The sequence below is a fragment of the Microcaecilia unicolor genome, chromosome 8, assembly GCF_901765095.1.
Source record: "Microcaecilia unicolor chromosome 8, aMicUni1.1, whole genome shotgun sequence".
Lineage (NCBI taxonomy): Eukaryota > Metazoa > Chordata > Amphibia > Gymnophiona > Siphonopidae > Microcaecilia > Microcaecilia unicolor.
In genome coordinates, this window is record NC_044038.1 from 158,918,849 (window position 1) to 158,945,002 (window position 26,154).

General features: G+C 45.5%; 1 protein-coding gene across 1 annotated transcript in view; it reads left to right on the forward strand.

The window, feature by feature from the left end:
• Window positions 1–26,154, forward strand: part of GALNT10 (polypeptide N-acetylgalactosaminyltransferase 10) — a 293,160-nt gene that overhangs the window by 253,581 nt on the left and 13,425 nt on the right. Inside the window, exons 9-10 of the mRNA XM_030211003.1 lie at window positions 11,581–11,802; window positions 18,079–18,195. Of these exons, the coding sequence (XP_030066863.1) occupies window positions 11,581–11,802; window positions 18,079–18,195 (339 nt within the window). The remainder of the gene's footprint in view (window positions 1–11,580; window positions 11,803–18,078; window positions 18,196–26,154) is intronic.

Consider the following 26,154-nt stretch of genomic DNA (forward strand, 5'->3'; position numbering starts at 1 on the left):
GCAGGCTCTCATGGCTGCGCGCCTCTGACCTGGACAACCGCACCCAGCAGAGACTGGCCGACGTCCCTTGCCGGGGGGATAACATTTTTGGTGAGAAGGTCGAGCAGATGGTGGACCAACTGCATCAGCGGGAAACCGCTCTCGACAAGCTCTCCCACCGGGCGCCTTCAGCATCCACCTCCACAGGTGGACGTTTTTCCCGGGCCCGGCAGGCTGCACCCTATTCTTTTGCGAAGCGTAGGTACAACCAGCCGGCCCGAAGGCCTCGTCAGGCACAGGGATAGCCCCAGCGCGCTCGTTCTCGTCAACAGCGTGCGCCTAAGCAGCCCCCTGCGCCTCCACAGCAAAAGCCGGGGACGGGCTTTTGACTGGATCCATGGGAACATAGCCGCCCTACAAGTGTCCGTACCGGACGATCTGCCGGTCGGAGGGAGGTTAAAATTTTTTCACCAAAGGTGGCCTCTCATAACCTCCGACCAGTGGGTTCTCCAAATAGTGCGGTGCGGATACGCCCTGAATTTGGCCTCCCTGCCTCCAAATTGCCCTCCGGGAGCTCAGTCTTTCAGCTCCCGCCACAAGCAGGTACTTGCAGAGGAACTCTCCGCCCTTCTCAGCGCCAATGCGGTCGAGCCCGTACCACCCGGGCAGGAAGGGCAGGGATTCTATTCCAGGTACTTCCTTGTGGAAAAGAAAACAGGGGGGATGCGTCCTATCCTAGACCTGAGAGGCCTGAACAAATTCCTGGTCAAAGAAAAGTTCAGGATGCTTTCCTCGGGCACCCTTCTGCCAATGATTCAGAAAAACGATTGGCTATGTTCCCTGGATTTAAAGGACGCATACACTCACATCCCGATACTGCCAGCTCACAGACAGTATCTCAGATTCCGCCTGGGCGCACGGCACTTTCAGTATTGTGTGCTGCCCTTTGGGCTCGCCTCTGCCCCACGAGTGTTTACAAAGTGCCTCGTGGTGGTGGCGGCGTATCTACGCAAGCTGGGAGTGCACGTGTTCCCATATCTCGACGATTGGCTGGTCAAGAGCACCTCGGAGGCAGGAGCCCTCCGGTCCATGCAGTGCACTATTCAACTTCTGGAGCTGCTGGGGTTTGTGATCAATTACCCAAAGTCCCATCTCCAGCCTACTCAGTCTCTGGAATTCATAGGAGCGCTGCTGAATACCCAGACGGCTCAGGCCTACCTTCCCGAAGCGAGGGCTACCAATCTCTTGGCCCTGGCTTCGCAGACCAGAGCGTCTCAGCAGATCACAGCTCGGCAGATGTTGAGACTTCTGGGTCATATGGCCTCCACAGTTCATGTGACTCCCATGGCTCGTCTTCACATGAGATCTGCTCAATGGACCCTAGCTTCCCAGTGGTTTCAAGCCACCGGGAATCTAGAAGATGTCATCCGCCTCTCCACCAGTTGCCGCACTTCACTGCTCTGGTGGACCATCCGGACCAATTTGACCCTGGGACGTCCATTCCAAATTCCGCAGCCCACGAAAGTGCTGACGACGGATGCATCTCGCCTGGGGTGGGGAGCCCATGTCGATGGGCTTCACACCCAGGGTCTGTGGTCCCTCCAGGAAAAGGATCTGCAGATCAACCTCCTGGAGCTCCGAGCGATCTGGAACGCACTGAAGGTTTTCAGAGATCGGCTGTCCTGCCAAATTATCCAAATTCGGACAGACAATCAGGTTGCAATGTATTACGTCAACAAGCAGGGGGGCACCTGGATCTCGCCCCCTGTGTCAGGAGGCCGTCGGGATGTGGCGTTGGGCGTGTCAGTTCGGCATGCTCCTCCAAGCCACGTACCTGGCAGGCGTAAACAACAGTCTGGCCGACAGACTGAGCAGAGTATTGCAACCGCACGAGTGGTCTCTCCATGCCAGAGTGGTACGCAAGATCTTCCGAGCGTGGGGCACCCCCTCGGTGGACCTTTTCGCCTCTCAGACCAACCACAAGCTGCCTCTGTTCTGTTCCAGACTTCAGGCACACGGCAGGCTAGCGTCGGACGCCTTTCTCCTTCATTGGGGGACCGGCCTCCTGTATGCTTATCCTCCCATACCTTTGGTGGGGAAGACCTTACTGAAGCTCAAGCAAGACCGCGGCACCATGATTCTGATAGCGCCCTTTTGGCCCCGTCAGATCTGGTTCCCTCTTCTTCTGGAGTTGTCCTCAGAAGAACCGTGGAGATTGGAGTGTTTTCCGACTCTCATTTCGCAGAACGACGGAGCGTTGCTGCACCCCAACCTTCAATCCCTGGCTCTCACGGCCTGGATGTTGAGGGCGTAGACTTCGCTGCGTTGGGTCTGTCTGAGGGTGTCTCCCGGGTCTTGCTTGCCTCTAGGAAGGATTCCACTAAAAAGAGTTACTTTTTCAAGTGGAGGAGGTTTGTCGTTTGGTGTGAGAGCAAGGCCCTAGAACCTCGTTCTTGCCCTGCACAGAACCTGCTTGAATACCTTCTGCACTTATCAGAGTCTGGCCTCAAGACCAACTCAGTAAGGAATCACCTTAGTGCGATTAGTGCTTACCATTATCGTGTGGAAGGTAAAGCCATCTCTGGAGAGCCTTTAGTCGTTCGATTCATGCGAGGCTTGCTTTTGTCAAAGCCCCCTATCAAGCCTCCTACAGTGTCATGGGATCTCAACGTCGTCCTCACCCAGCTGATGAAACCTCCTTTTGAGCCACTGAATTCCTGCCATCTGAAGTACTTGACCTGGAAGGTCATTTTCTTGGTGGCAGTTACTTCAGCTCGTAGGGTCAGTGAGCTTCAAGCCCTGGTTGCTCATGCTCCGTATACCAAATTTCATCACAACAGAGTAGTGCTCCGCACCCACCCAAAGTTCCTGCCGAAGGTGGTGTCGGAGTTCCATCTTAACCAGTCAATTGTCTTGCCAACATTCTTCCCCAGGCCGCATACCCGCCCTGCTGAACGTCAGTTGCACACATTGGACTGCAAGAGAGCATTGGCCTTCTACTTGGAGCGGACACAGCCCCACAGACAGTCCGCCCAATTGTTTGTTTCTTTCGACCCTAACAGGCTAGGGGTCGCTGTCGGGAAACGCACCATCTCCAATTGGCTAGCAGATTGCATTTCCTTCACTTATGCACAGGCTGGGCTGACTCTTGAGGGTCATGTCACGGCTCATAGTGTCAGAGCCATGGCAGCGTCGGTGGCCCACTTGAAGTCAGCCACTATTGAAGAGATCTGCAAGGCTGCGACGTGGTCATCTGTCCACACATTCACATCTCATTACTGCCTCCAGCAGGATACCCGACGCGACAGTCGGTTCGGGCAGTCGGTGCTGCAGAATCTGTTTGGGGTGTAAATCCAACTCCACCCTCCAGGACCCGAATTTATTCTGGTCAGGCTGCACTCTCAGTTAGTTGTTCTTCGTAGGTCAATTTCTGTTGTTCCCTCGCCGTTGCGAGGTTCAATTGACCTGGGTTCTTGTTTTGAGTGAGCCTGAGAGCTAGGGATACCCCAGTCGTGAGAACAAGCAGCCTGCTTGTCCTCGGAGAAAGGGTATGATACATACCTGTAGCAGGTGTTCTCCGAGGACAGCAGGCTGATTGTTCTCACCTACCCTCCCTCCTCCCCTTTGGAGTTGTGTGTTTCATCTTTTGCTAGTTATTCAACTGGCGGGAGCGGTCGCGCACGGGCGGGAAGACGGCCGCGCATGCGCGGTGGGCGTGCCCTGCGTCCCGACCGTCCCGCGAAGCTTTTTTCCGGTTGGTGGGGGCTGCCGCGGACGTCACCCAGTCGTGAGAACAATCAGCCTGCTGTCCTCGGAGAACACCTGCTACAGGTATGTATCATACCCTTTCTCCGAAGACAGCAGGCTGCATATTCTCAAAAACCCTCCCACCTCCCCTTTTGGAGTTGTCTCCTCCATCTTTTGGATTTAACTGTGGGGCGTGTCCGCACAGCGAGCGGGAAGAGGTGTGCGCACATGCGCAGAGCGATCGCTCGCGCGACGGAACGCCGTAAAAGAGATTTTTAGATTTTGCTTTAAAATCCTCCGGGGCCGACGTGGCGTCACCCACTTGTGAGAATATGCAGCCTGCTGTCTTCGGAGAACACCTGTTACAGGTAAGTAACTACTCTTTTTAGTCATAACTTCAAAGCCTTTCTTTAAATTGTAGGTCAAAAAACTCCCATCTTCTTTTCCTATAAAATAATTCTCACTGCCAACGTTCGAATGTGCCAGGGACCGTGCCTCCCTCGGAGGTGGTCTGCTAGGCAGGCACGCACTGATGTCAGTGATGTCAGTGACAGCTGATTTGAAACCAAGGGGAGGAGTGTTTCCCTACTCCTCCCCCTGCCTCAGAATCAGCTGTCACCCCCGCGTTATGGCCCCCTGGACCCCCCTTCCGCGAACCTGGCGACCCCCCCTTCCTGTCAAAAACCGCCCCCCGCCGCCGTTGTCGACTACCTGTGCTGACGGGGGACCCAAACCCCCGCCAGCCGAAGTGCTGTTCTGCCCTTCCCGTTGGTTCCTCAGTGCTCTTCTCAATCTCTTCAGCACTTCGGCTGGCGGGGGTGTGGGTCCCCCGGCAGCACAGGTAGTCGACAACGGCGGCGGGGGGACGGTTTTCGCCGGGAAGAAGGGGGGCGACAGGGTCACGGAAGGGGGGTCCACGGGCCGCAACGCGGGGCGGGGTTGAAAACGGAGGGAGGGCAGACTGTGAAACACCGAGGGAGGGTGGGGGATTGCCCGTTTCCTTGGTTTCAGAAATGGGCCCTTTTCCTAGTTTTTCAATATTTTTCAAATGTGCAAATAAAATTATTTTATCAATAGTCGTTAATTCAATCTGCCACTATGCAACACTTATTTCATTTTATTGAGATACTAGTAAAAAAGGCCCGTTTCTGACACAAATGAAACGGGCGCTAGCAAGGTTTTCCTCGGAGTGTGTATGTTTGGGAGAGTGTATGTGAGAGTGACTGTTTGAGAGTCAGAGTGAAAGTGTGAGTCCAATCAATGCTCCTCTGTCACCTGGCCCCTCCATTCATCCCTATCCAGCAATTCCCCTCTCTGCCTGAGGCCTGCCCTGCAATCCATATCCATCCATGCCCATCTGTCCCCTCCATTCATCCCTATCCAGCAATTCCCCTCTCCCTGAGTCCTGCCCTTCCAATCCATGCCCATCCATGCTCCTCTGTCACCTGGCCCCTCCATTTTTCCCTATCCAGCATTTCCCCTCTCTGCCTGAGGCCTGCCCTGCAATCCATATCCATCCATGCCCATCTGTCCCCTCCATTCATCCCTATCCAGCAATTCCCCTCTCCCTGAGTCCTGCCCTTCCAATCCATGCCCATCCATGCTCATCTGTCACCTGGCCCCTCCATTTTTCCCTATCCAGCATTTCCCCTCTCTGCCTGAGGCCTGCCCTGCAATCCATATCCATCCATGCCCATCTGTCCCCTCCATTCATCCCTATCCAGCAATTCCCCTCTCCCTGAGTCCTGCCCTTCCAATCCATGCCCATCCATGCTCCTCTGTCACCTGGCCCCTCCATTTTTCCCTATCCAGCATTTCCCCTCTCTGCCTGAGGCCTGCCCTGCAATCCATATCCATCCATGCCCATCTGTCCCCTCCATTCATCCCTATCCAGCAATTCCCCTCTCCCTGAGTCCTGCCCTTCCAATCCATGCCCATCCATGCTCATCTGTCACCTGGCCCCTCCATTTTTCCCTATCCAGCATTTCCCCTCTCTGCCTGAGGCCTGCCCTGCAATCCATATCCATCCATGCCCATCTGTCCCCTCCATTCATCCCTATCCAGCAATTCCCCTCTCCCTGAGTCCTGCCTTTCCAATCCATGCCCATCCATGCTCCTCTGTCACCTGGCCCCTCCATTTTCCCTATCCAGCAATTGCCCTCTCTCCCTGAGGCCTGCCCTCCCAATCCATGGCCATCCATGCTCCTCTGTCCCCTGCCGCCTCCATTCATCCTTTTCCAGCAAGTCCCCTCTCTCCCTTCCATGACCCCCCCCCCCCTCGCATCCATGCTCCTCTCTCTCCCATGTGCCAGCCTGGGCCGGCCTCTTCCCCCCCCCCCCCCCCCCCCCCCCCCCCCGCTCGCATCCATGCTGTGGTTGGCCACCCTCTTCTCTCCCCCCAACATGCGTTTTTTTTTTCTTCCACCCCCTCCCGCGAACCTGTCGATCCCCCCCCCCCCCCCCCCCGCCGGAACGCCGAAAACTGCCGCCGCCGTTGTTGTACTACCTTCCCTTCCCGTAGGTTGTTGAATCATCTTAGAAAGTTTAACTCCGTGCGTCTGACAGACGCACGGAGTTAAACTTTCTAAGATGATTCAACAACCTACGGGAAGGGAAGGTAGTACAACAACGGCGGCGGCAGTTTTCGGCGTTCCGGCGGGGGGGGATCGACAGGTTCGCGGGAGGGGGTGGGTTTCGAGGGGGCCATAGCGCGGGGGGGGGGGTGACAGCTGATTCAGAGGCAGTAGGAGGAGTAGGGAAACACGCTGCGCGTGTTTCCCTACTCCTCCCCTTGCCTTGCAATCAGCTGTTTTGACGTCAGTGACGTCAGTGCGTGTCTGCCTCACAGACCACCTCCAGCCAAGGAGCCACGGTCCCAAGCACAGAACGTTGGAGGTGAGAATTATTATATAGGATTGTGGTCATCCTGATTATTTTGAAAAGTTTTTGTGGAACTGGACTGTATGATGATGTACCTGGAAGATTGAATTAACAACTGTTGATAAAAGTTTTATTTGCACATTTGAAAAATTAATATAAAAAAATGAAAGTTTTTTTGACCTACGATTAAAAGAAAAGCTTTGAAGATATGACGACTAAAATAGCCTATGTCATTGCAGCTATGATGCTGGCCATATGAGGTCTCTTCTCCCAAAGGGATTGAATCATTTTGGAGCTGTGTTTCCACTGTTTTGTTTTTTATATGTTCTATTTGAATGTTCAGTGGAATTTTCCCATCTGTTTTGGTGTGCATATAATCTGACTGATGTGCATACACATAGGCTGGGTGAAGCTCATGCACACATGCCCATGGATTCTATATACGGTGCCCAAATTTGAGCATGCTGCTGAGATTAATTGGTTGTTAAGCTCTTAACTATCAATAATTGGGTGCCAACAACCAATTGATGTTAATTGGCACTCATTAGACTTGCATGCGCATCTGGCTGCACACTATTCTATGAGACAGGGCGCCTAACTCCCGTAGCGCGTATCCCAAACGGGGGATTATGTCGTGGGAAGGGCATTCTGAAAAGTTACAAACATAATTATAGTATACTGTCTCCTTGCGCCTAACTTGAGTGCCAGCATTTACTTCAGGTTTCAGCGAGCATAAATCTGGCACCCAAAGTAAGATGTGGGAACCATTGCTACATGCAGTTCTATAAATTGCGCACACCCATTACAGAATAGCGCATAGCGCTGGTTTTTGACAGCCAATTATAGAATTCCCCCCCACACACACACACACACACATGCACACACAGCTTATACAATACTATGTTAGGAGCATATCGCTGGCATTTAAATGTGAACACATAGACCAGCTCTATCACTAATGTAAGTGCTGGTGCCTAAGAGCTTGTGCGCATTTATACCCAGTTATCCTAGCATTCTGTAAAGGAATATAGGTGCCCTGTTATGGAATTACCCCCAAAATGTCAAAGCCCCACATCCCAAAATAACTAAATTTGAAAGATTTTAATTTTGTATGTACATCGGAGGAGAGAATACGCATTTAGCACTTTCCCTGTCCTGGTAGTATTTAAGCCATTTTTTTTTAATCTAAGGACTACAGCTCCCTCTAGTGTGGTAGTGATGCATTTTAAGGAAAGCAATAGAAATAAAACTTTCCAAGAGTTATTTTAAGTACAACTCCAGCCAACGATATCAAAAATTTGTAATCAAACACCACATTTGAAAGCATCTAATCCCTTGTAGTGATCCATTCTAGACTTGTGTTATACCAGAATAAGGTAAAGCGACATGAAGGGCAATTTCTATAAAGAGGGTGCCAAGAATGCACATACATGACATAGGTGTCACTATGGGGTGGCAAGTGCCACCCCAGTTTCAGAACCTGGTGTCTGTATCTGGCCCACCCCCACCCCACAAGATCCAGTATCTTTTGTCTTTCTCTCTCTCCCTTCCCGCCACAGCACTGCAGTCCTCCAATCTTCAGGTGGGGCACCAGCAGCAGCATGAAAGCAAGCCAGCTTTGGAAACTTTCTTTTCTTAGTTATTTCTACATTTGTAAATTTAGGGGTATAGTTATCAATGTGGGCTACTGTTAAGACATGTTATTTTTCCACTAACTTGTGCGATTTTATCATAGGTCCCATTTTATGCAGTGAGACCTAGTTACTAAAAACTAGGGTTAGACAGTAAAATAACACAGCTTAACACCTTGATAACTCCCCGCACCCCCCCCCCCCACCTTAATTAAAGAAAAAAGAAATGTCTGTAGAAATTGAAATCACTGCTGTATGTAATAAAAGTGAGCCAGGTATAGGGCAATTAAACTGGAAAATGGTTGATTTTCTATTTTTTTTTTAAATTAATGGCTGTGCGCTAATTTTGCCATTATCATGCATCCATTAAAATATATTAGCATGTGAGCATATACTGCAACCTACTTTGTAGATGTTGAGGACTCACACGCTAATCCTACAGTAATCAGTTAGTGTGCAATAATGTAGATGCCCTGATTAGTGCAGAAATGCCCACTCTCCGCCCAAGACACTCTCGTTCTGTGCTAAAAAGTAAAATATTTTTTAGCGCATGGTTTGCGTGGTCAGATCCAAAAATTACCACTTGACGCCTGAGAGTGTCCCGCATTAAACCATCTTAAGCTGTTTAAGCACGCCAGCACATACCACAGCTTAGTAAAAGGACTCCATAACCTTCTCCAGAGATTCAGAATGTTAAAATAAAATAGTTTCACTTCTATGCAGTGAGAATTTATTACCTTTTAGCTTTCATATAGTACTTTACTGTAAACTACAATACAGTCTCACAGGAAACCTCTACAGTAAAGATCTGACAGTATAAGTGGTGGCAGAAGCAATGGACATACAGGAGAGGTAATGTTCTAAGCAACTTGAGCATATAGAGCAATGTTTTGCATGCACAAGTTGCCCCATCACATACACGAATAAAACTTGATGCTCAGAAACCATAATGCGTACTTATTTGTAATTCCCAGGGACACAGGTTGAGTAAAACTGGGCCAGAGTTGTGGATACACAGATGTCCATGCAAACTTAGGCAGAAATTTACACCTGCCTGTGAGCAGCCACAGGAGCTTTCATAGATTCTAGGTCAGTTCCCACCTAGGACAATTCCCACTGAACCAGTTCCCACCACACCAGGGAGGACCATTCCCACCCATAATCCAAAAAAATACAAAACACACTAGGACAAGTAATCTCCCTTCCTTTTCTCTTCCAGATCATTTGAGGGGCCAGTACCCCCTCAAACCCCCTCACAACACATCCCTTTCCCTTTCCAGACATGCAGTTTGTGTGTGTGGAGGGGGGGGCAATGCCCCCCACACCCCCCAAACTAGGTTTCACCCTAATTCATGTTTAATCCAGGATCTAAATGTCATAAGTAAATAAATAAGTAAATTGCTGCTTGGATGTCTCAACGCCATCTAAAGCTCAACATGACCAAAACGGAACTTCTCATTTTTCCCCCTAAACCCACCTCCCCTCTTCCCCCGTTCTCTATCTCTGTTAATGACTCTCACATCCTCCCTGTCTCCTCGGCTCGTAACCTTGGAGTCATCTTTGATTCCTCTCTCTCCTTCTCTGCCCATATTCAACAGATCGCCAAAACCTGTCGCTTCTTTATCCACAATATTAGCAAAATTCGCCCCTTCCTTTCTGAATACGCTGCCAGAACCCTTATCCACACCCTTGTCGCCTCTCACTTGGACTATTGCAATTTACTTCTCACTGGTCTTCCAATCAGCCATCTCTCTCCTCTCCAATCTGTCCAAAATTCTGCGGCACAACTTCTTTTCCGCCAGAATCGTTATACCCACACTAGCCCGCTCCTCAAGTCATTTCACTGGCTCCCTGTCCGCTTCCACATTCAGTTTAAACTTCTCGTACTGACCTTTAAATGCATCCACTCTGCAGCCCCCCATTACCTCTCCACTCTCATCTCTCCCTACATTCCTCCCCGTGAACACCGCTCACTGGACAAGTCTCTCTTGTCGTCCTTCTCCTCCACTGCTAACTCCAGGCTTCACTTCTTTTCTCTCGTGGCACCTTATGCCTGGAATAGACTTCCTGGACCTATACGCCTAGCTCCATCTCTACCTGTTTTCAAATCTATGCTGAAAACCCACCTTTTCACTGCTGCTTTTAGCTCCTAGCCACAATTGCCCTCCCCTTGTCCCTTCCTCCCTTCTCACCCATTACTTCCCTCACCCGTAACTGTCTTGTCTGTCTGTATTATTTAGATTGTAAGTTCTTTTGAGCAGGAACTGTCTCTTTGTATCAGGTGTTCAGCGCTGCATGCGTCTGGTAGTGCTATACAAATGCTAATAATAATAATAATAAATAGATAAACAGAAACTGCAGTTCATGTGGGGGGAGGGCAATGCCCCAAGTAAATAAATAAATACAAACTGCAGTTCATGTGGGGGGGGGGGGGGGGCAATGCCACACACACACCCCCAAACTAGGTTTCAACCTAATTCAGCCCCTCAAAATGACACACTGATTATGATTTATAGCAAACTAGTAAAAAAGCCCCGTTTCTGATGCAAATGAAACGGGGGCTAGCAATGTTTTCTTCTGTGTGCATGTGGGAGTGTGTGTGTCCCTGCCCTCTGGCCTCTCTCCTCTCCCCCCTCTGAGTCCTTCACTGTTACAGAGCCAGCGATTTGATTTCGTGCTCTGCTGTTTTCCTTCACTGACTGTGTTACAGAGAGGGCGGGGCAGACACTCATAGGGAAACCGGATATCTCGCCCCCTTCACACTTCCGGCTGGAGGCTTCATAGAACGTTGGTGTTGCCTTTTATATAGAGAGATTACTTCTCTACGTATGAAAAGTTATTCCATTGTTATACATCCTCTGTGTACATCTGTGTGCTGCTGTAACCTCCTTGTTCCAGACGCCATTAAAAAAAAAAAAGCACGACCAGGACTTATGAGACCCAATACAAGAAAGAAGCTACGGTCGATTTAAAAAAAAAAAAAAAAAGGCTAGGGAGGGTGGGAAATGACCTGGGGGGGGGGGAGAGGGAGTCATTGGGGGGAATTGTCCTAGCTGAGAATTGTCTCGGGGGAGGGAGTGGGATTGGTGGGTGGGAACTTGCCTGATAAACTTTCATAGAGTCAATATTATAAAGGTACATATGTTGCCTTTTATAAAAATAAGTGCATCATGTGCCTTCTCTCTCTTAGCACACTGCTACAAATTTTCTTCTATGAGACTTGCCCAAGGTCAAAAGGAGTGTTAATGGGAGTGAGGATTTGAACGCTGGATTTCAGGCTACCAACCTTAGTCCAGTACATTGTGGATACAAATTTGGTTAAGAATTTTATTTTCTTTGACAGAATTTGAAGCGAGTGGCTGAAGTATGGATGGATGAATATGCGGAATATATTTACCAGCGCCGTCCTGAATACAGACATCTCTCAGCAGGGGACATGACCTTGCAGAAAGAGCTTCGCAACAACCTGCGCTGTAAGAGCTTTAAATGGTACATGACAGAGGTTGCCTGGGACCTTCCAAATCACTACCCACCTGTGGAGCCTCCAGCAGCCGCTTGGGGAGAGGTAAACTTAAAAAGCACAGTGTGTGGAAAAAGGTTCTTTTGAGTGAAACACTCCATATGATACCAGAGACGTACTAGGAGAGTGGAGGTAAAGACAAGACCCATTGATAGTGAAAAAGAAAATACCATTGCAAATACAAAAAATACAATTGCTAAAAATTAAGAGAATAAAACTTTCTAATAAAAGCAAGCAGACCTACAAAAAACATAGTAAAACATATAAAATACACTATTAATAGATGTGTTAATATTGACCTGACATGGCCATGTTTCAGCATCATGCTGCACAAACGAACATCGCACAGTAATAATGCAAAATAAGCAGGAATGGACATAAATCAAAATAATCCTAGTGAAAGTCTAACATTTAAAAAAGAAACAGAATATGGTCACACCTACAAAAATGAAAGGAGTGTTTGTTTCTGACTAATCATTACAATCAATCACTGTGGGGGTCTTTTACTAAGCAGCAGTAAGCCCAACTCAGGCTTACCGTTCGCTAATTCGGAACTACCGCCGGCCCAGGATTCCTTTGAGTTTATCCCACGCATTTTTTAATTCCATTACCGTTTTCATCTCCACCACCTCCCGTGGGAGGGCATTCCAAGTATCCACCACCTTCTCCGTGAAAAAATACTTCCTGACATTACTACTGAGTCTGCCCCCCTTCAACCTCAGTTCATGTCCTCTAGTTCAAACTCCTTCCTGTCTCCAGAAAAGGTTTGTTTGCAGATTAATACCTTTCAAATATTTGAACGTCTGTGTCTTATCACCCCTGTTCTCCTTTCCTCCAGGGTATATGTGTTCAGGTCAGTAAGTCTGTCCTCGTATGTCTTGTAACGCAAATCCCATACCATTTTTGTAGCTTGCACCACTTCAAGTTTTTTACATCCTTACCAAGATACGTCCTCCAAAACTGAACACAACACTCCAGGTGTGACCTCACCCATGACTTGTAGAGGAGCATCAACACCTCCTTACATAGAAATTTGAAAAGAACTCTAGCATATGCTGGAAGCCAATGGATTTGTATATAATAAGATAAATAAACTATCATATTTATTCAGAGTAGATTAGCTATAAAGCAGTGTTTTATATAGTCTGGAGCTTTTTAAATAAGTACATAAGCATCGCCATGCTGGGACAGACCAAGGGTCCATCGAGCCCAGCACCCTGTCACCGACAGCGGCCAGAAGAACAAGCAATTTGTCCCGCCCATCCTAGAAATACTGTATTATTCCCTTGTCCTTTCAATAACATCTGGCTTTTTCCTCCAGGAAGCCATCCAACCCTTTTTTGAAGTCTGCTAAGTTAACCGCCTTAACCACGTTTTCCGGCAGCGAATTCCAGAGTTTAACTATGTGTTGAGTGAAGAAAAATTTCCTCTGATTCGTTTAAATTTACCACACTGCAGCTTCATCGCATGCCCCCTTGTCCTAGTATTTTTGGAAAGCGTAAACAGACACTCCACATCGACCCGTTCCATTCCACTCATCTTATAGACCTCTATCATATCTCCCCATCAGCCACCTTTTCTCCAAGCTGAAGAGCCCCAGCCTCTTCAGCCTATCCTGATAGGGAAGTCGTCCCATTCCCTGTATCATCTTTGTCACCCTTCTCTGCACCTTTTTCAGTTCCACTATGTGTTTTTTGAGGTGCGGCGACCAGAATTGAACACAATACTCGAGGTGCGGTTGCACATGGAGCAATACAATGGCAGAATAATATCCTTATTTTTGTTTTCAATCCCTTTCCTAATGATACCCAACATTCTATTTGCTTTCCTAGCCACAGCAGCACATTGAGCAGAAGTTTTCAACATATCATCAACGACGACACCTAGATCCCTTTCTCGGTCCGTGACTCCCAAAGCTGAACCTTGCATGACGTAGTTATAGTTTGGGTTCCTCTTTCCCACATGCATCACTTTGCACTTGTTCACATTAAACGTCATCTGCCATTTAGACGCCCAGTCTCCCAATCTCGTAAGGTCCTCTTGTAGTTTTTCACAATCTTCCCGCGATTTGACTACTTTGAATAACTTTGTGTCATCGGCAAATTTGATTACCTCACTAGTTACCCCCATCTCTAGGTCATTTATGAATATGTTAAAAAGCAGAGATACCAGCACCGATCCCTGAGGGACCCCGCTAACTACCCTTCTCCATTGCGAATATTGACCTTTTAATCCTACTCTCTGTTTCCTATCTTTCAACCAGTTTTTAATCCACAGTAAGACACTGCCTCCGATCCCATGTCCCTCTAATTTCCTCTGTAGTCTTTCATGAGGGACCTTATCAAACACCTTTTGAAAATCTAGATACACAATATCAACCGGCTCACCTTTGTCCACATGTTTGTTTACCCCTTCAAAGAAATGCAGCAGATTGGTGAGGCAAGACTTCCCTTCACTAAATCCATGTTGACTTTGTCCCATTAGTCTGTGCTTTTGAATGTGCTCTGTAATTTTGTTCTTGATTATAGTCTCTACCATTTTGCCCGGCACCGACTTCAGACTCACCGGTCTATAATTTCCAGGGTCTCCTCTGGAACCTTTTTTAATTTAACGGCGTTACATTGTCAACCCTCCAATCTTCTGGTACCACGCTCAATTTTAAGGATAAATTACAACTCAATAACAGTAGCTCTGCCAGCTCATTTTTTAGTTCTATCAGTACCCTAGGGTGAATACCATCCGGTCCAGGAGATTTACTACTCTTAGAGCAACCCAAATAAATGATGATACAGTAATCTAAAAGTTTTAGAACAAGAGATTGCACTAATGGATGGATGTGTTCCTGTTCAAAATACTTTTGCACACATCAGAGATTTTGCATAATGAAACAGGCCCTCTGAGTTAAGGTATTAATCTGCGTTTGCAATGTTAATCTAGAATCAAGAAAAACTCCCAAAATTCTGATGGTAGAAGGAAAAGTGTAGGTTATCTGATTTATTGTCACCTCATGTTCCTCTTCTAGTAGTGCGTTGCTAATAAGCATACATTTTTTTTTCTGCATTGAGTTTCAATTTGGGATTGCAGTTCAATGTTGTAAAATATTCATTACATTATGTAATAAATCAGAATATTGAGAGACTGAAGTATCAATAGGAACTAACACTGTTATGTCATCTGCATAACTATAAAGATGAATTACCTGTTGTTCCAGGAGATATCCAAAAGAATGCATGTAAATGTTGAAAAGAATGGGGGATAAGGGTGAGTCCTTGGGGACTCCACATGAGTTAATCCATTTATTATTAGATAGATTATCATCCATTTTAACTCTATATGATCTTTGAGTAAGAAAGCCCCAAAACCAGTTATGAACTTGGCCAACTATACCCATATTCTCCAGGGTATGTAATGAAATATTATGGTCTACCAAATCAAAGGCACTAGCTTCGCACACTAATTGGCGAACATTGAGGCGTATTTTCAAAGCACTTACTTACAAAGTTCCATAGGTTACTATCCAGCTCATTTTCAAAAGAGAAGGGCGCCTATCTTCCGACACAAATCGGGAGATGGGCGTCCTTCTCCTAAGGGCGCCCAAATTGGCATAATCGAAAGCCAATTTTGGCGTCCTCAACTTCTTTCCGTCGCAGGGACGACCAAAGTTCAAGGGGGCGTGTCAGCAGTGTACCGAAGGCGGGACGGGGGCGTGGTTAAGAGATGGGCATCCTCGATAATGGAAAAAAGAAGGGCCTCCTTGACGAGCATTTGGCCGACTTGGTCCCTTTTTTTACACGACCAAGCCTCGAAAAGGTGCCCCAACTGACCAAATGACCACCGGAGGAAATCAGGGATGACCTCCCCTTACTCCCCCAGTGGTCACCAAGCTCCTCCCACCCAAAAAAAAAATACAACAGATTTTTTGCCAGCCTCTATGCCAGACTGAAATGTCATACCCAGCTCCATGACAGCAGTATGCAGGTCCCTGGAGCAGTTTGTAATGGGTGCAGTGCACTTCAGACAGGCGGACCCAGGCCCATCCCCCCCTACCTGTTACACTTGTGGTGGTAAATGGGAGCCCTCCAAAACCCACCCGAAACCCACTGTACCCACATGTAGGTGCCCGCCTGCATCCCTAAGGTCTATGGTAATGGTGTTCAGTTGTGGGTAGTGGGTTTTGGGGTGGTTTGGGGGGGGGGCTCAGCTCACAAGGTAAGGGAGCTATGCAGCTGGAAGCAATTTGTGATGTCCACTGCAGTGCCCCCTAGGGTGCCCGGTTGGTGTCCTGGCATGTGAGGGGGACCAGTGCACTACGAATGCTGGCTCCTCCCATGACCAAATGCCTTGGATTTGGTCGTTTTTGAGATGGGCGTTTTCGGTTTCCATTATCGCCAAAAACCGAGGTCGCCCATCTCTAAGGTCGACCTAAATGTTGAGATTTGGCCATCCCCGACCGTATTATCGAAACAAAAGATGGACGCCCATCTTGTTTCGATAATACGGCATGTCTCGTCCCTTCGCCGGGGCATCCTTAGAGATGGGTGCCCAGTTCGATTGTGCCCCTCCACATAACTTTGTAAGTCTAAGTGCTTTGAAAAGGAGCAAATAACCTAAAACCGAACTGAGAGGAATGTAAAATATTGTGTAGTTCTACATACTCCATTAATTGTGACACAGCCAATCTCTCCAAGATTTTAACAAAGAAAGGAATAGACGCTATTGGTCTATAATTAGTGGCTAAGGAGCCTTTTTACAGAGTGGCGGTAAGCCCAACCCAGGCATATACAGCTGGCTCTTCATGGGACTACCACCACTGGCCCAACTCGGCTGCCAGCGGTAACCCGCCCTGAACGAACACCACTTCTGGGAGGAAAAAGAAAGCCCTCCCAGAAATGGCTTGCGCAGCAATAATCCAGTGGTAAGCAGAGTGACGATAAGGGCTCCCTGCCACATGGCCATGCGGTAAGAGTTCTCTTACTGCATGGCCATGTATGTTGGGGTCTTTTTTTTTTCTTTACCCGCTGTGGTAAAAAGGGCCCTAGCGCATGGGAAACCCCCCCCCCCCCCCCCGCCACTAGCGCAGAGCCATTTTTCCCGCAGCTTGGTAAAAGGACCCCTAAATATCTAGGCTCTTTGCTGTTTTTCAAAATTGGAGTAATTATAATTTCATCCAGGTCTGATGGAAAATGCACTGTAGTCAGTTGAAGTTGTAACCAACATAATAATAGCCCCTTAAAATGAAAGAGCAGAGCCTACACAGATCAGTACTAAATTCTGGGTTCTCTTTCTAACTGGATGGGATAGATTAGAGCAGCAGAGTATGTAGTTGTGGTACCTGTCCTTAGAATGCTTTTGGTTGATTGAGAAGCTGGAAAAGCATGCCAAGCAGACAGAAGAGATTGGACAAGGGAAGAGAATAAACTTTACTCGGTGATTTTTCAGCCACGTCATCCTTTTCTATGCTACTTGAATAGCAGCTGATCAATAAGAACTGTGATGAGCAAGTTAATTTGTTTTGTGTTTGCACAAGCCACTTTCCTGTTGAGCCTCTGATACTGTTTGGTATTCCAGATGATGATGTTCATGTATCTCCTATATGGATCTTTGTCAACCTAGACTATAATGTTATTTGTCTACCACATATCTTTCTGGTATTGTATCAATATTGCAAACTGCTATGAAGCTTACTGTGATTCAAATAACAGTATACCACAAAAGTTTCAATAAATAAATTCCACTGAAAACGGTGCTCTGATGTAAACAGTTGATCAAAACAACATAACTAATAAGTCTTTTTTCACCTAGGTGTCTTTTTGCTAAGGCATGCTAGAAAGTTGCTGGTGCTGCAAGTAGCATGTGGGTTTGTCATGCACTGTGGCCACTTTGTAGCGTGGCTGAAAAATGGCTGCGGTCTGTGTTTTTTTAATGGCCACGTTCTGATTTCCCCATTACCACGTGGCCTTTACCTCCAGGAGCCCTTACCATCCCCTTTTTAGGTGGCAGTAAGGGCTCCCGCTCTACTTCTGTGCTAATAGGATAATATGTGGTAGTGTGCCCATTCTACTCAATTAGGGCAGGCACGCCTACTGTCCGCCTCCAGACTCGCCTCTTGCGCTGGAAAATAAAAAATATTTTCCAGTGCGAGATTAGCGCACGCTAAGTGGAACACTGCTGCAGGATGCCTACTGTGGCTCAGTAAATGGGTCCCCTAATTTTTTTAACTTGCTATTCATAATTCTGTTAATAAAAACAATAATGTTTTTAATTAGCTTTACTTTGGTATGGATATGAGAGTAATATGTAATTTGTGATGAATCTTTCTAGATCCGTAACATAGGAACAGGTCAGTGTGTTGATACAAAACATGGAGGCGTGGGTTCCATGCTAAGGATGGAATCATGTTTAAAGAACCGAGGAGAGGCTGTTTGGGGGAATATGCAGGTATTTGTTTGCTACTCTTCCTTATTCCATTATCAAGGTTCTTTCATATTAAACACATTTCTTCAAAAGTAATTCTCTCATCAGGTCAGGATCCAGTGAGTTATGAAAATGTTCTTTTAAATTGCTCAGAGGATTAGGCCTTTAAGTGCATTTCACTTGAGTGACAGTACATGATGAAGAGCGTCTGTTTGTCTATCCATACACATGAATTTTTAGTTGCAGAAGCGTACAAACTAGCAGATGTAGACGTGTTTGAGTGTTTTCCCTGAGATAAGTTTCAGAATGAAAATATGCACTTTTCACGTACTCGATGGCTGTGAACCTGGGGTGCAGGCAAACATGGATGCTAGACTGGCGGTAATGGCCTCTATCGCCCGCATTTGCTTCTGATCATCGGGGTGCTTGTTCAAGTCACATGGTTATATTTGAAACTTAGGAGTGGTTCTCTTCAATCACAATCTCTTTACTGAAGTGTTTATAGAAGCATAATGTAGCTGCGATCTGTTAAAGCAATAAGCTGGTCTGGAGCAAGGGCGTAGCCAGACCTTACGTTGGGAGGGAGCCAGAGCCCGAGGTTGGGGGCACATTTTGAGTGCTGCCCCCGCTGCCCTGCTCTTTTTTCTTCTTGCTCCTCCTGTCCTGTGCACGCTGACGCTCCTTCTCAGTTTCACATAAAGGAGCATCAGCGTGCACAGGAAGAAAGAAGAGCAGGGCAGTGAATTCGGCTGCGCTGGAGACCAGCGCTAAAGAAGGCTTCGACTGGTGGGGGTTGGGGACCCCCACCAGCCAAACCAGGGGCCTGGACAAAATTTGCGGGGGCCCAGGCCCCCGTGACCCCACGTAGCTATGCCCCTGGTCTAGAGTCTTAAGAAACGGAATAATTTGGTTGAATAATAGTTTTCTATAGTTTTACAATGCTGTAAAGTTCTTTATGAGAGTGTACTAATCAATTAAAGAAGTATAATATCCATTAAATCAGATAACAACAATAGTAAAACCAAAACGTCAAAAGTAAAACTAGAAATAAAAATACAAATGAAAGCAGGCAATTATAGGTCTGGGAATTTCCAGCTGATTCTGTCGTCTTCCCAGATTGTGATGCACTCTATCAATGCGGATTCTTGATTTGGTATTAGGGATATAAGTTGCAAAAATGTCCTCTACAATATGAATGACATCTTCAGATTCTTCTTGTGGTTCATGGTGACCATAGAATTTTATATTGCATCGCCTTTGTTGGTTTTCTAAGTCGTCCTGCTTTTCTTTCAAATCTTTGGTTAATTCTTCTAGTTTATGAAATTTTTGTTGGAATATAACTATAACATCTATCTGTTCTCCTATATGTATTTCATTCTGGGTAATTATGTGTTCCAGAGCACTAAGGTCCTTTCTGATTCCCCCTGGTGCTTTGAAGGTCTTTCCTTAAGAGTTCTAATTCATAAAAATTCCATGAAATCTGCTTTAGTTACTGGTGCTTCTAATGGTGGTTGGTGATGAAGATACAGTGTATGAATGATCTCTAGTGCTTACAGTGGATATGCTTCCTAAGTCATCTCTGGTTCCTTGAGGAGCTCAACTATTTGAGACTTTAATTTTGATATTGATAAACAATATTTCCCAACAATAGAAATGTTATATCTCTGATTATGATGTTTATATTTTCAAATTTTTAATTATTTGTTTATTTGTTACATTTGTACCCCGCACTTTCACACACATAGCAGGCTCAATGCGGCTTACATAGTAATAGGATTACAAAGTAATGTAGAGAAAACAGGCTAACCTTAGCAGAGTAATGGAGATGCAGAGTAATGGAGATGTGTAGATAGGTAATATTATGAGGAGAAGGGGTAAAGGAGGTAGGAGGAGGTGCTAGTTTTAGGTTAAATAGAGAAATCAGGGGAAGAACTGGTCTCTGCAGACTTCGAGTCCCTAAAGTACTGTCCTCCACACTCCAGCCCGTCTCCCAAAACAGAGCAAGCACCCAAAACTGCACAACACAACAACAGTAACCAACCTCCAATACACCGCCCCCGAATCCCCTCTCCGCCCCCCCCCCCCCACCAGAAACAACCACCCATCCTCTCAAGCGAATTCCCCCCACGATGACCAAGATCTCAAGACAGCACACACAACAACCCCCCCCCCCCTTCCCAAATAATATGCTCTGGATTACAAATTCAGTAATAAGCTCTGGGCACAATGCACTAAAGAGTCCCAAAACAAAGACTGTGTCTGCTGAAATTGTCACCAGGCTCTTGGGGAGCCCAGTTTGGCATCCAGGCTTTCCATTTTCAAAAGATGGAAAAGTTAATTCTTCAGAAAGTTACTGACTGCATCTGGAGGAGTAGCCTACTACTACTACTACTATTTAGCATTTCTATAGCGCTACAAGGCATACGCAGCGCTGCACAAACATAGAAGAAAGACAGTCCCTGCTCAAAGAGCTTACAATCTAATAGTGGTTAGTGCAGGGGACTTTGATCCTGGGGAACTGAGTTTGATTCCCACTGCAGCTCCTTGTGACTCTTGAGATCTTGCTGTCTTGAGATCTTGGTCATCATGAAGAAAATTCACCGGAGAGGACGGGCGGCCACCTCCAGTGGGGGGGGGGGGGGGGGGGGGAGGAGAGGGGACTGCATAGCCCCGAGTGCTCACTGCGCCCCAAGAGACAAACCAATGTACAAAAAACAGTACCCCAGGGGCTCAAAGTCCGTAGAGACCAGTTCTTCATATGCATGGTGTATATCTGTCTGTGCTGTGTGTGAAGAAGTCATTTAAAGTTGTTTTAAGTGTGACAGTAATGGCAGGTGGAGAGATCGGGGGAGAGTTACCAGAGAGTCTATCTTAGGAACCTTAAAAGATTCTAGATCTGACAAGGGAAGCTGGTGAAGCTGAGCCATCACCTGACCAATATGTAAAGGAAAATCCGGAGCCATAGCTCCTTCAGGTTCTCATGGTAAAGAAAAGTCTGAGGAGGACTATAAACACCCTTCAAAAGGGGGTTACCCTTACTGGTCACCTGAGGATCCTCAAATCTTTAGCACTTGGAGAACCTCCTTTAAAAGTCCAGACAACTTCCGGCGCCTACAAATCTGCACCACTGACAGATTTCCCCTAAAGGGACCGCCGAAGGGTCCGCTAGAGTCTCCTCATCCCAAGAGACACCTTGAACATGCTGTTCCTCCAGCATAGGCTCTGACCTCAGGGACTGCACCTACTTCAAATCATCCTCTGGGGACAAATGGGCCTTCTTAGGTACCAGCAACACCACCAACACCCCAAGATGACCTAGCTATGTCTCTAATGCCCACTTGCCCCCCCCCCCCCCCCCCCCCCAAAGACTCTAGAGGCAGACCTCGTTTCAGGCAATATGCCTGATGCAACAGGACAAATTCCGGTGAAAATGCCAAAGAAACTGTAGGGGCATCTTGCCTAACAAGTACATAATGTAACAAGCATACAAAGAGATATACACACATACACATACCCATCTCTTCCTGATGTATCCTCCATAAGACATTTGACCAAATAGAATTTGAGATAAAGCTGTATTACTATACACTACTTGCGTTGCAAGTGGTGCTCTTCTAGAGTCGGTTTTCCCTAGTATTTATTTCTAAGGTTTGTTTGTTTTTTAATATGCCTGATGTAAAACATTACTGTGTTAGGTTTTTGGTTGTATCGTGATTTGATTGGATTTTAGGTGCATTTTGCTTAAGCAACAGCGCTGTTATTAAAGACTTTTTCATCTAGCTGCCCATCTACCTGTATGCATGAAATTTTACTTGTAGAAGTACTTATGTTTCTGAAACTAAATCTTTACCTTCTAGGGGTAATTTTACAAAGCTTTGATCATATATAAAGCATGTTTTATACACGGGAATGATATAAATCTATGCAATATGTGTTGGAATAATGTATTGTATTTTACATGCATTGTCTGTCACCAATTTTTTCTCTGTGATTACTCTGTGACCTCTGATGTGAATTACTTAGAGAGGTCACACCCATGCAACTTCCTGTGGGGGTTAGGCACAGCACATGGAGCTCATGGTCTCTCCTAAGCTGAGGATCTATGGTGTGAGCATCCATTACTATCTAAGCACATGGAAAGAGCTGATAATCCAAATGTATAGTATTATGTTTATATAAGCCTGTCTGAATATAATCTAACTACAAACTGTGAGTAAACAGATGTTTTGTTACTTCAACTTTAAAGTGACTCAGCAGTGAATTATTCTGGGGTGTATGTGAGAGAGATGAAGAAAAGAAATTAACATTTCTAAAGCTGAAGCTGTGTGTATAAATCTGCTAATTATTTACTACAAATAATCCAACAAAAGGGTTATGGGCCCAGCCCAGGAATTGAAAAAGGGAGAAATATTACCAGGCAGTGAAAAAGCCAAATTTTTCTCTTAAGTTTTAAAAGAAAGATTCAGTCTGTCTCTCTCTCCCCCCCACACACCAAACAGAAGGCAAAGCTAAGAAATGGCTGAGGGAGGAAATTCACCATTTTTCTACTCTCTCAAGGTGCCTAAATTAACTGAATTTAATTATCAGCAATGGGAACTAAGATTCAGATGTCTCCTTCAAGCAAAGAAATTAAGTATATGTTTAGACCAAAACAGAACAGCTGAAAATATGGCTGAATGGGACAATGCAAACTATTATGTGAAGTGCATGTTTTTGGAAGCTCTCTCAGAGAAACAAGCCATATTGCTGGAAGCAAAAGATACAGCAAATGAAATGTTAGATAAACTGAGAACTATGTATGCAACTACATATGCAAAACAGCAACCAATTTGGTTAGCAGAGTTGAATGAAACCAAATTAAGGGATAAAAGTAAGTGTAATGATCACATTATGCATCTTATGTCTTCATTTCAAAAGTTAGAACTTTCTGGAATTCCCATGTGTGATGCATTGAAAAGAGCATTTCTTTTACCTCACTGTCAAAGAAGTTTGATGTTTTTAGGTCTGTAAATGAAGCCATTGAAGGGCAATCTTTTGAACAGGCAGCATCAAAACTGAGGCAGGAATGCATAATTAATGATTCAGAGGAGATGTGTTCTCAAAGCAAGTCAGAGAGAAATGAAACAAATTTCTTGGCAAAGAATAGAGGAAGGCGGAGCTATGGGAAAACTCCACCCAAGGGCAAGCTGATTTGCTATTCATGTGGAAAGGAGGGACATGTATCTAAATGGTGTAAGGAAACACAAAACACCCCCTCTAGCTCACCTAAGCCAATGGAACAAAAGAATTTTCCAAGCAATGATAAACATAAGAGCTTTCTAATGGTAGAAAAATCTTTATGGTAAATAATAATTCAAATGAAAGTACTTGGATTTTGGATTCGGGGAGCACATGCCATTTAACCAATTGTAAGGATTTCTTTCAGGAAATGAGTCCAGAAGAAGGCATTCTTCAAACTGCAAACGCAGGGACTACTCAGATCCAAGCAAAAGGCATTGGATTCTTAAAATTCAAAGTGTCTAATGAAGTTAAAGAAATTCCTGTAAGTGATGTCTTGTATATTCCCCAAGCAGTTTGCAATATGCTTAGTGTATCTACATTAGATAAGAAGGGATTTGCGATTCATTTTGAAAACAGTAAGTGCACAATCTCTAAAAATGATGAAGTGTATGCTGAAGCTTTTATGCATAATGATGTTTATAAACTGAGCATTTCAGGTGAAGCCTCACATCTGGCGCAAGTAAGGAAGAATGATGGTAAATGTAGTCTGGAAATCTGGCACCGCCGCCTGGGACATCGTGATTTTAAGGTGATCCAGGATCTTTACAGTAAGCAACTTGCCACCGGCATTCAGATAAGTGCAGATACTGGTAAAATGGAGAAATGCATAGACTGTGTTACTCAAAAAGGTGTGAGACCCTCATTTCCTGCATACACAGGAAATAGGAGTAATAAAGTACTGGACTTAATACACAGTGACTTATGTGGACCGTTTAATATCCCATCATTGGGAAATAACAGATTTGTGCTAATATTCTTGGATGATTTCTCTAGATATTGTGTGGCCTATTTGCTGAAAGAAAAAGGTCAAGTCACAGACATGCTGAAGAAATACGTAGCCATGGTGAGCAATAAATTTGAAAGAAAACCAAAGGTTCTTCAGACCGACAATGGTGGTGAGTTCACTTCACAAAGCATGCGCACATTTCTAGAACAAGAAGGCATTCAGCATATCACAACAGTAGCTTATACACCAGAGCAAAATTCTGTTGCAGAGAGAAAATTTAGGTCACTTGTGGAAATGACCAGATGTATGCTGTCAGCAATCTCCCTAAAAGACTATGGGGGGAAGCCATTCTCACAGCAGTGTACCTACAAAACAGAATGCCAACTAAAGGCGCTGAGCGCACACCACATGAGACATGGCATGGTAGGAAGCCAAACCTGTCACACATAAGAACATTTGGAAGTACAGCATATGCTCATGTACCAAAGCAAAGAAGGCATAAGCTGGATTCCACAACAGAAAGGGGCATTTTAGTTGGCTATGCTCCAGGACACAAAGGATATAGAATTTTGAATCTGAAAACTGGCATTGTTGGCATAAGACATGTTACATATTTTGATGAAAACAAAAGGGTTGATAAAGGCTGGATTATTCCAGATGAGCCTTATCATCCAGAATATGAAACTAGAACCATAATAGACATGCCAGTGTATATAAATGCCATACCAAGGCAGATGTCTGAAAGCAACTCATCTGTATCTAACGAGGAACAGGCAGAGGAAGCAGACACAGAAAGGATCATTGAAGAAGACAGTACAGTTGGAGAAGGGGAATCAATTGGAGAAGGACTCTCAGATTTAGAGGATGCGGAAAGGTCTGACCAACCTGTTGTCAGACGCTCATCCAGGGAAAACAAAGGTGTTCCACCCCCAAGACTGTCTTACCTAACAAAGTCAGCAGAAGCTCAAGAGCCCTTAACATGGGATGAGATTGAGAAAATGCCAGCAGAAGAAGCTGCTGAATGGCGTAAAGCTGCACAAGAAGAAATTGATGCATTGCATAAAAATAAGACTTGGATTCTTACAAAATTACCTCCTGGCAAGAAAGCTATAGGATGCAAATGGGTATTCAAGTTAAAAAGGAATGCACAAGGAAAAGTGGAAAGGTATAAAGCCAGATTAGTCGCAAAGGGATATCTTCAAAAATATGGAGAAGATTTTGATGAAGTGTTTGCACCTGTAGTGAAACACACGACAATTAGAACACTTCTGAGCATTGCAGTCTCAAAAGGCATGCAAGTCAACCACATTGATGTGAAAACAGCATTTCTTCATGGAGATATAACTGAAGACTTGTACATGGAACAGCCAACAGGTTTCATAAATACAAAACAAAGACAGCTAGTGTGTAAATTAAACAAAGGTCTTTATGGATTAAAGCAAAGTGCAAAATGTTGGAATGACAAATTGCATGAAATATTGACAAATTTAGGATTTAAGCAAGGTGAAGCAGATAAATGCTTGTACACTAGGTGCAGAAATGGACAATATGCATACATTTTAGCTTTTGTTGATGATCTGCTCATTGCAAGCGAAAGTGAGCAAGAGTACAAGGACATTGTAAAATATTTAAACCTGAATGTTGAGATAAAAGAACTTGGTAATGTGTCATACTATCTTGGTATAGAAATTGAGAAACAAAATGATGGTTCTTATCTTCTAAGCCAGAAGCAGAAAATAAATGAGCTTATTGAAAGTTTAGATATGCAAGATGCCCAAGTTGTAAGCACGCCCATGATCACTGATTTTCTGAAGGATGAAACAGTAAGAGAACCTTTACCAGATAACATCCAATATAGATCAGCCATAGGTAAGCTTTTATATCTGACTACCACATACAGGGCTGATATAGCAAATGCAGTAGGAATTTTGAGCAGAAGGGTCAGCTCACCTACCAAATCAGATTGGACTGCAGTT